The 10,800-nt window shown below is 41.4% G+C and overlaps 1 protein-coding gene across 1 annotated transcript in view; it reads left to right on the top strand.

Moving 5' to 3' along the window:
• Positions 1-1,367: 1,367 nt before the first annotated feature.
• LOC131926169 (glutathione S-transferase Mu 4-like) overlaps positions 1,368-10,800 on the top strand; it is a 220,225-nt gene continuing 210,792 nt past the window's right edge. Inside the window, exons 1-4 of the mRNA XM_059281446.1 lie at positions 1,368-1,452; positions 2,257-2,300; positions 2,574-2,686; positions 2,826-2,919. Coding sequence (XP_059137429.1) covers positions 1,368-1,452; positions 2,257-2,300; positions 2,574-2,686; positions 2,826-2,919 — 336 coding nt within the window. The remainder of the gene's footprint in view (positions 1,453-2,256; positions 2,301-2,573; positions 2,687-2,825; positions 2,920-10,800) is intronic.

Here is a 10,800-nt window from a genome sequence, read left to right as displayed (position 1 = left end):
AATGGTTGGTGACTGTTCTCTATAATATACCTTTTAATATTTTTCCCAGATACACATGTTAGCTTATGGTTTGTTCCTGAGATTGGAGGAATGTTAATCTGGGTATTCCATTGCTGTAAATTTATTGCTGTATTAGCCACATATGGCTTTAATTTTCCTCTCTGTCTTTCTGGCCCTATACATTTGACCCACCTTGCACTTTGTTTTACCTCCCTAGTACTGGGATTAAAGGCATGCACCACCACTGCCCAGCTCTGTTTCTCTTTTAGACTGGCTCAATCTCATGTAACCCAGGGTGGTCTTGAACTCCTGATCTTCCTGCTTTTTCCTCCCAAGTTCTGGGATTAAAGGTGTGAGATACAACCATCCAACTTCTATGGTGGCTAGCTCTGCCCTCTGATCTCTAGACAAGCTTTATTTGTAAGAACACAAACAAAATATCATACAACAGAGATGCTAATCTTCTAATGGTTAATATTACATTTAAAGTTTAGACTTTAATAGTTGCTTGGGAGATCAAAAAGCAAAAAGTCTCTAACATGGAAGCCCCTAGCTTGTATAGGCTGTACTCTATCTAGAAGCCTACTTCCCTCTTTTCCCAGATGTGGAAGACTATTCTTAAATTGATCTTGTAAAATTTGCTGTTCTTGCAAGATAATAGGTCATAAAACTAACTACTATTTCTGCTCTTGTAATCAAATTTGCTTACTCTACTCAATGAGTAGGACAGCTGCAAGGCATGAATGTTAAAATTAGACCATGCCTACTTTCAGACAGAATACATGTATCTTGTGGTTTTTTTTACTTTATAAGCCTTGGGCTGATATGGCTAGGGCTCCATCTTGGGAGTACTTCAGGTGTAGACCTGGCCCTATCAGTCTGGGTGCCAGTAGCTAAATAAAAAGCCTCTTCTTATTAAAATTTATTTATGGCCATGGTGAATCTTTGATCAACCCCAGACCCATACCACAACAACCTTTGTGTTTTAAGTTTTTTGAGGCAAGGTTTAGCTACAGAGCCCTGGCTGTTCTGGAATACAATGTGTAGTGCAGAATGGCTTTGAAATCATAGAGATCTGCTTGCCACTGACTCCCTAATCCTGGTTCTAAAGGTATGTGCCATTGAGCCCAGTGAGATATTCATCTTGATAGGATATCAGGGATATGCAAATAAAGCCTAAGAGAGATACTGCACACCGCTAAAGCAAAGCTTGTTCTGGTGAGAATGCGGAGCAGAATTCTCAGGGGTCTCTACTATGGAAGATGATTTCATAGTGTCTGCTAAAGTAAAACACAAGTACCCTTGATGACCTGCAACTCCCACACCTAGCTCAACACACAGGACAATTGTAGAAGGACGTGATAGTCATGCAAATTAGTACCCTTCTACAACTCACATCTCCAACAATTGTTCCCCATCTGGTAGCACTGATTGGGAGGTGGGATCACATTGGTAGAAGTGACTCACTAGGAGTGGAGCATGGAAAGTTACATACTGGCTATGCATTCTACTGTCCTCTCTCCATCTTGGTCTGTTATGATGTGAGGAGCCTCTGCCACATACTCTTGCTGCCATAAATATCACCATGCCTTACCCATCATGGTGGACTGAAATTGATTGATTGATCTAGATTCATTCTTCCCTCCCCTACCTGTGATCAAGTACATCCAGTGTAGTTTGTTCAAACAGACTTATTTAAGAGAGTGAAAACATGTAGCTTGTTATTTTCCAAGAACTATAGCTCCCAGCATTCCAGGAAGCTATCCTATTTTGGGCAAGTGGGGCTTACAAGTTAACTTTGGTCCATATATTATGAGGAGAAGAGATACACCATGGGGACAGTAATGACATCATTCTGGTCAGATTTCTTCCCTATCCCTGCCCATTGGTGCCTATCAACCTATGTCTGACCCTCTTACACTACAAGGCTCCTCCAGGTGAGCATAGAATATGCCTCTTCCAGAAACTTCCTGAGGGTTGGGCTTGGTCTTTCAAAACAGAATCCTGGAGTTTGTGGGATGGATCCTCTCACTCCTGTTGATATTAGACTACATTCCTCATGAACACTTGCCAAAAACTTTTGTAAGTCTTACAGATGTAGGGGCCACAGTTCCAAGCACTCTTCACCCCTCAAGACTTGCATTGTGAGACTCAGTATGGGAGGCTGCAGATCCCCTGCCTTAGGAAGTTGAGTCCCTGGAGTAGGAGTGTTGGACACTAGGCTGATTTCTTTTTACGTAATCTCATCAACCAAAGCTCCTGATTATGACAGAACCCAGTGGCTGAGTGAGAAATTCAAGGTGGTCCTGAATGGTCCCAATGTAGATAGAGGAAAAGGAGAGGTCTGGGGAAGCCATAATGTCCCCACCTCATCTTCTTGCCTGGCTAAGGGGTTTGGAATCAGTTGTTTTGCTCTCATGCTCTCATTTCTGGTGGTTGCACAGTATTTCTGTGATGGGCTGTGCCCTAGCTCTTCCATTCATTGTGCAATGTGTTCATGGGGTGTCTCCCATGTTAGCAGCAGGGAGTGCCAGGCCACATATCTGTCCTAACCCAGGGAAGTGAGACTGGAGCTTCATATCCTATCTGATTATCCCTGCTTGCCATACTTAATTGATGGGTCAAACAAGTTCATCCAGAGTGATTCCATCCTACCCTACCTTGCCTGTAAGCACAACCTGTGTGGGTGGGGCTGGCTGCAAGGTGGAGCATGAGGAATAACCTCCTTGGATTGGCTGAGGTGAGATGTTGAGGATGAGTCTGCGCTGTACGTACTGCAGGTGAGGAGACAGAAAAGAAGTTTGGTGTGATCATTTTGGAGATAGAAGAAAAGAGAAAGTTAGTGTTGTGGATATTTTGGAGAACCAGGGTATGGATGTCTCCAATCAGCTGGTTAGAGTTGACTACAGCCCAGACTTTGTGAGTCTCATCCAACTCCCACGCTGGGTTGGAGTAGGCAGTGTTTGGGTCAGGAATCAGTTCTTTCAGTTTCACATCTGCACAAATCTTATTCCCATTTGAATTCTTAGCCACTTAGCCTCCTGGATGTGTCCTGTGTTGTCACCAGGTGTCCTCATAACACTAAACTATCAAATGAACACTGATTTTAGCCCAACCTATCTTATGGTACAGTAAAGACTTCCCAGAGTGAACATTAAGTTCTTAGAATAAAGAAGTCATGTTTTCCAAATGTTCTCCACCTATGCCTTCTGCCATACGTCCTCTACCAGGAAGTTCACATGTAAAGTGGTTCCCGCCACACCCCATGAATCAGCTTATTTTCCTATAGGTAGCTCAGGAACAGCCTGAAGGACTTTCTCTCCTCTCCATTTACTCTCAAATACTCCTCAATTGATGAGAAAAACTCAAATATATTTTATTCTTCTGGAACCTATTATGTGGAACTCTCATCTTCTCCAAGTACTTTTAGTTCTCTCTTCTTTGATGCTGACTGTCTTCATTATCTGCCAGGTGCTCAGGACATTCATAGGTCTAGGCTTCAGGAATGATGGTATCCTATTGTGGGTGGTTTCTTATTCTTCTCTGGATTTCCATTGCGTTAGAAGGGTGAAGTGAGCTACCACAGAATCTAATAAGTGCTCATATGTTATATCAAAGCCTGGACAGTGATTTGATCTCTATCTTAGTGGAGATAATGACTACCCCTGGCCATTTAAGGCCATAAATAACACTGATGAACATGGTCACTCTGTCAGGAAACTCATGGTGACAGCTATTTTTGCTTCAGGAGAAACTGAAGGCATAATACTTGGAGCAGCTCCCTGGAATGATGAAGTCCTTCACAGTTCCCAGGGAAGCAGATATGGTTTGTTGGTGAAAAGGTCAAAGGTAAGAAATTGAGAGTTGTTATTCTTTCTAGGGGACAGAATTTCATGCCCCTTCATTCTTGACTTTTTGTAGACTACTTTTGTGGATTTCCTTGCTTATGATATCCTGGACCTGCACTATGTATTTGAACTTCATTTCCTGGATGCATTCCCAAATCTGAAGGATTTTGTTACCCACTTTGACATGATGCCCCTAGTCCTCTTTCTTTTTTACTATCAACTTTTCCTTGATGTGTTTTTGGGCTTAGAGCATGAATTGAGTGCTTGTTTTCTGCCAGAATCTGTGCTGAGCATCTTATAATTAATGATCAAGTTTATCAGTACAGCATTCCTCCAGGGAGGATGGAATTAGTCCCATTGCTCAAATAAGAAAATGTGAAACTACAGAGGGTTAGTCACTTGCTCAAAGTTTCAGCACTAGCAGAGCTGTACTGGGGTCCCTGTTGACTTCCTGCTCCTCAGGGCAACAGTTAGTGGAGGCAGCCTAGGTTAGCAGTAAGTCAAAGGAAGATGTTGTAAAGTACCAGAGTGTAGAAAGTAATTGTACTTGATATGTTGATTGCTTTGCCAAGACTTGTGTGGAGCTTCTGTTGGAGAGTTTTATCTTGAAACATGTGTCATGGGTGTTAGGATTCTGCCCTCGTTCTTCCGGGTTCTGATGGCTTACATCATCAGTGGGCACCAGCAACTGTGTACCTGCCGTGTGGTCACGCCATCCCTGCCTTAAAAAGCCAGACACAGACCCCCATACTCTCCTTTCTGTGTTTCCTCTCTGTTCTCTCTCTCTCTCTCTCTCTCTCTCTCTCTCTCTCTCTCTCTCTCTCCTCCCTTTCTCTCCTGGCCTGGCTTCTTTCTAGTAAAGCTCTTTCTAACTCTGGTAGTCGTGGTCGTGACCCATGACTTTTCTGCCAGTAACTCACGCCGTATACCTATCAATGGGCTTTCTTCCCTCACTTCTTTTCTGTTTTCTTTTGAGTGTCCTCATGTTCTTTCTGTAAGATGGTGTCATATACTTGTTTTTACTTGTATTTTCTGATCTCCGAATGAGGCACATGTCATGACCAGTAGGAAAGAAAATGGTGGTCCTTATTCTCACCTTGAGATTGCACATATAGGATAGCATCAGGTACCAGACTGGGAGATGTATGTGGTACCACTTGGGTGCCAGGAAGCCCAGATTCACAGAGACTGATTATTTGACACCTACACTACTTAGCTGAATAGAAATTTGGACATTAGAGACATTAATCCAATAGCCTTTTCAGTCTGGAAACCATTTTCCTTCAGCATTCCTACCAATTGATGTGCTTTCTTAGCTGATTTTCATCATCTTGTCCAATTTGAGTGCCTTTGGGAAAGAAGAGGCTGTGGAGAGCTGAAGGGTGCAGCTTCAGGTGAAATGTGAAATTGGTCTCTTGGATACAGGCAGTTCTGGACTTCATTGATCCCTTTAGAAATATTCTGAGGACTAAACCTCCTAGTAGAGGACTGACAGCACATGAGTTGGGTCCCTGTATCAAGGCTGGAAACAGGACATGTTAGGGCTTAGTGCTAGGTGCAGAAGTTTGATTTTCTCTCTAGCGAAAGTGAGCTGACTTTTTCTTTCTGGTCTACTTATATCTACAAGCTTTCACCCATGTTTTGCAGAGTCACTGGATGAGATAGGAATTATCTTCCAACATGCCCTTTTGTCCTGCCAGATTCCTACTCAGTGTATAAATGCAGGCAATATGGAGTTTATGTGAGCCAAAGGAACATATCTGTATAAACAGGGAGTGACAAGGCCTCTTGTGGAGGGCAGGAAGTGGTGCCCAGAGAAAGCACAAAATTGGAGAGATGGAGGCCAGGCTCATCACAGAGATGTTCCACTTATTAGCAGCCTAAGAAAAAAGTGAATTAACCTCTCTGGACCTCAGCAAACCCAAGAAGTTTGTTTTTTTTTCCTACATAAAGACCAGCTGCTTCCTCCAAATACCTCTAAATACAGGGTGGCCATGTGGAGCAATATGTTGAGCCTTTAAAAGGTAGGAGGTGGAAATAAAGAAGGCAGCTACAACTGCCACTTCACTAAACCAGCACAATCCCTAAGTACATTTTAAATGTTGGTGCTTATAACCACAGATAAATGTTGATGTCACTCCTCATCAAGAAACTTCTCTTTGCAGTAGATGGAGATCATTGCAGAAAATGATAACCAACTACATGTTGAGTTGTGGAGCCTAGTCCCAACTGCTACCATCTACATCGAAACTCCTAAATCTAAGGCTCAGGGATCACCGCAGAAGATGAGGTGGAAAGATCGTAAGAAGCAGAGGAACAGGGGCTGATTATGAGATTATATCTCCTAGGAATGTCAGAAGCTACCATGATAAAGTCTCACCAACATGACTGCCTAAACAGGAGCTGAACAAGGTCAACACCAGGAGATGCATTAAATTAGGAAATGGAAAAGCTCATGAGGCTTCAAACCTAAACAAAGAACTATAGGCAACTATGGAATGCTGAGAGTAGGAGAAATCATCTTCCCTAGGGAAGAGCACACTAACTGGTTATTCAATAACAAATGGTCAGCCCTGAAAACAAATACATACAGACTGAGAAGTTTGTATCTATGTATTGATAGAGAGAGAGAGACAGAGACAGAGACAGAGACAGAGATAGAGAGAGAGACAGAGAGAATACTTATATGCAACAATTAATAAACAAGAGACTATGGAACTTAAAAGAGAGCAAGGAAGCATGTATGGAAGGGTTTGGAGGGGGAAAGGGAAGGGGGAAGCGATGTAATTATGTTATCTGAAAAAAATAAAAGAAATTATTTTTTTAACTTAAAAAGAAAGATGCTTTCAACATTTCTCCAAGCTTTACCTGTCTTTTGGAAGACAGTGGCATTCTGACCCTCCTATCAAAACATCAAGGGGTCAGAGGCAGGTGTATGTTCAACTCAAGTAGATATTATAGTACTATCAAAGCACAAAAAGATAAGTATTGTTAGTCAAATAAGATTTGGTTCAAAAACTATAGTCAAAAATTGCTGTAAGCCACAGGAAAATGTAATGGAATTCAGCTACTATCACAAAAGCTGCTATTTGGAAAAGTCAAGGACTTCTCCAAAGGTCAAGCCATGGCTTAAGAAGTCTTGGTGATGTTTTAGCTTATATATATATATATATATATATATATATATATATATATATATATATATATATATATATATATATATATAGCTGGTTCCTACAGTGATTTTCTTGTAATGATATGCATGCTTCCAAGAACGCCTAACAGTGTATTTATCTAAAATACCTATCAAGCATCCAAGGCCAAACAAAACAACACCTGTCTCCTAGGTCAGGAGGATAACTTTATTTCGTGTGCAATTAAGGTTGAGATCCTCCTTCCTTACAGCCTTATTAATAGACTCCTAATTTCTTACCTAACTACTTCCAGGAATGTAGACTGAGCACATATATCCCCTTCTTGATATACTAAGTGATCATTAGCTCTCTATTGACCTCCTCCTTTACTATTCCCCTTTTGGGTTGTAAAAGAAAGCCTGGTGGTCACTGCCTGAGGAAATTCTTACCTTCCCTTATGATCCCTTAAGAATTCTTTCTCTGCCAGAGGATTGCTATTGCTTTGGTTTATAACTGGATTCCTGAGAGACTTAGAGAGAACAGAGAGAATAAGAAGATAGAGAGGAGGAGAGAGAAAAGAAAAAAGAGAATGGAAGAACTAGATGGGTAAGAACTGGAGAGGAATGAACTAAGATGGGGAGGAACTAGATTGATGGGCTAAAAGAGAGTACTAGAGGAACAAGATGGAAGATGAGGAAGAGCCAGATGAGGAAAAACAAGATGAGGAAGAACAAGATAAGAAAGGAGGAGATGGGAGAGGAGCTAAGATGGGAAGGAACTAGATGGATGAGAACCTAGATGGGGCAGAACTAATATGAGAGAATTAAGATAGAACTCAGAGGAGACAGCAGATAAATGTAGAAAGAAATCAGGCAAGAAAGGAGCTAGGTGTGAGAGCAGAATAGAAGCTGTGTAGAGAGTGAACTGACACAGAACAGTTCTCTGTGAATGGGCTAAGGAGTTTCATGTACATAGATTCATTTCTTATCCTCAAAGATTAAATTATCAGCTGGTTGTAGATTCTTCCTGGACCCTGGGAGGGGACCATCAAGGGGCTGGACCCCCTTAGTCTCCATTAAGAAATACATCTCCAAAAATGACTGAAGACTTACAGAGCTATTTCCCCAAAGTGGACAACTGAACAGTCACTTAGCTGATGAAACCATGACAAACACCATTAGTTAGTACAACAGTTGGCTAAACCCTGGAGGTCCCAGCATATTCCCACCAGAATAGTTCACATCCAATGAGTGACGTAGTTGGTGAATTTTTGGAATAATTGGAACTTGTGTCAAATTCATTACTCACCAGTCCTTCATCTGTTCTCCAGAAGTGATTTAAAATCACACCTAGAATGAACATCAGGAGATTCCAAGGTTTCTAACAGCTCAATGAGTCCTCTCAATGGCACCAAAATGAGTACTTAAGTCTGCAGGCAGGTGTTTTACTCTCTACAGACTCATTTGGTTTTTTTAAATGCCTACTTCTTGTGCCGATGAGATTGATAGAGTCTTAGTACACTCTGTCTACTCATCTTCATGCTGTTAGGTGTGTGGGTTTCATTGACTTAACCATTTCTAGTCAGCATCATGATCATCTCTTAACACTTTGTTGCCCCTGGCTTTTGCCATTCTATTTGGATAAATCACCAAGTAGATACTTCAAGGTAAAAGGTCAAATTAGTTTAGTGTTGTATAAGGTTTACCTGCTGCTCTTCAGATGGAATAATTTAAGTTTTGGCAGCAAGAGTGAACCACATGCACCTCTTTCTCAACTACATAGGCACCTGACAGCCAGCAAATTCATCTCATACTTTTATCATTTTATAATGCTTTGGAATTGTTTGCCTGGACCTTTTGTAAATTATTTCTCCATCTGAGTAATGAATATCTGAATCTTCCTGAATGAAACTGATTATTCATTTCCTACCTGTTGCTTAGTCATTTCCTGGAGAAAGTTAAAAGATAGACCTGAGACAGTCTAAACCTGTGTCCTTAGGGTTATCATAACTGTGATTCTGTTCTAGGTTACCTATCACATCCTGTAATAGTTAATTTTATGTAGATTCCACATACACCCCAAGATATCACTCCTTATTATGTCTATCATGGTGTTTCCAGAAAAGCTAAATATTTGATTTAGTACAGAAGATGCTGCTCACCACTGGAAGGTGACACCAGTGACCCACTTCAGGCCTGGACAATTCTAACACAGATGGGTGAATTACTCCCTCCATTTTGACCAGCCCATTCCATTTTCTCCTGTCTTGGAACATCCAGGCTATAGTGTCTCTACCCTCAAACTGACTAGAGACTTACAGCACTTCCCTCCACTCATCTGTCCCTTCAACTTGATCAAGTTATAGCACTGACTTATTTAAACTGTAGAGATCATGAAACTTCCCAACTCTACAAGCTTTTATTCCAATTTGAAGCATTAGTTCCTTATACCTAATGCATTGATATCTATTTACTGTGTTTCTGTGGAGAAACTTATTATTATATATAGTAGACAAACACAAAAATTATAATAAGGAAAAATAAGTTTATAAAATTAAAGAAAACACAAAAAATAGTTTCTATTTCATGGAGGCATTTTTCCACATGGAAGTTTAGAGGTAAGACATTTTTCTGTCCAGTAATTCTCTCAGTTTATCATCAGTAGTGTGTGTGTGTGTGTGTGTGTGTGTGTGTGTGTGTGTGTGTGTGTGTGTGGTGTGTACAGGAGTCCACAGGGAATATCATCTATCTGCCTGCACATTTTTCCCAGCTCATTGGTAAGAGAATATCTGAAGGACTTACAAGGGTGGACAGGCATTATAGGAGCTGCTGCTACAGAGATCCCATCATTGCTGTCCTGGGCCCATGGTAGTCATGATGGGCTTATGTATTTAACTCTTGGCCTTACCTATGTGATATGGTTTCTTTTCTTTCTTCTTTTCAAGATTTATTTATTTTTTTATTTTATGTATATGAATTCTTTGCCTGCATGTATTATGTGTACCACATGAGTGCAGAAGCCTTCAGAGGTCAGAAGTGGGCATCAGATTCCCTGGAATGGTAATTGCAACTGGTTATGAACTGCCATCTGGGTTCTGGGAACTGAACTCCTGTCCTCTGCAAGAGCAGAAAGTTGCTCTTAACTGCTGAGCTATCTCTCCATCCACAGATTTCTTGGGAGTTGTAAACAAAATGTTTATTACTTATAAACAGGGAAAAGACTGGCTGACCTAAGAAAGATCCTCCAAGTCTGTAGCTAGAGTTTTCCTGCCTGGCCCACGGTCAGGGCAAATCTCTCTCACCCACCAGTCCCACAGCCACTCAGACCCAACTAATTAAACACAGAGACTTATATTGATTACTAACTGTATGGCCGTGGGAGGCTTCTTGCTAACTGTTCTTACAGCTTAAATTAATCCATTTCTATTAATCTATACCTTGCCACATGGCTCGTGGCTTACCGGCAGTCTGTATGTCAAATGTGTTGCTGATTGGTCAATAAATCACTGATTGGCCAGTGGCCAGGCAGGAAGTATAGGCGGGACTAACAGAGAGGAGAACTGAGAGAACAGGAAGCTGGGTAAGAGACACTGCCAGCTGCCATGATGACAAGCTGCATGTGAAGATGCCGGTAAGCCACGAGCCATGTGGCAAGGTATAGATTAATAAAAATGGATTAATTTAAGCAGTAAGAACAGTTAGCAAGAAGCCTGCCACGGCCATACAGTTTGTAAGCAATATAAGTCTCTGTGTTTACTTGGTTGGGTCTGAGTGGCTGTGGGACTGGCAGGTGAGAGAGATTTGTCCTGACTGTTGGCC

Source organism: Peromyscus eremicus, chromosome 16_21 (genome assembly GCF_949786415.1).
Source record: "Peromyscus eremicus chromosome 16_21, PerEre_H2_v1, whole genome shotgun sequence".
NCBI lineage: Eukaryota > Metazoa > Chordata > Mammalia > Rodentia > Cricetidae > Peromyscus > Peromyscus eremicus.
The sequence above is the reverse complement of the archived record's forward strand: the minus strand, read 5'-3'. Positions and strand labels throughout refer to the sequence as shown.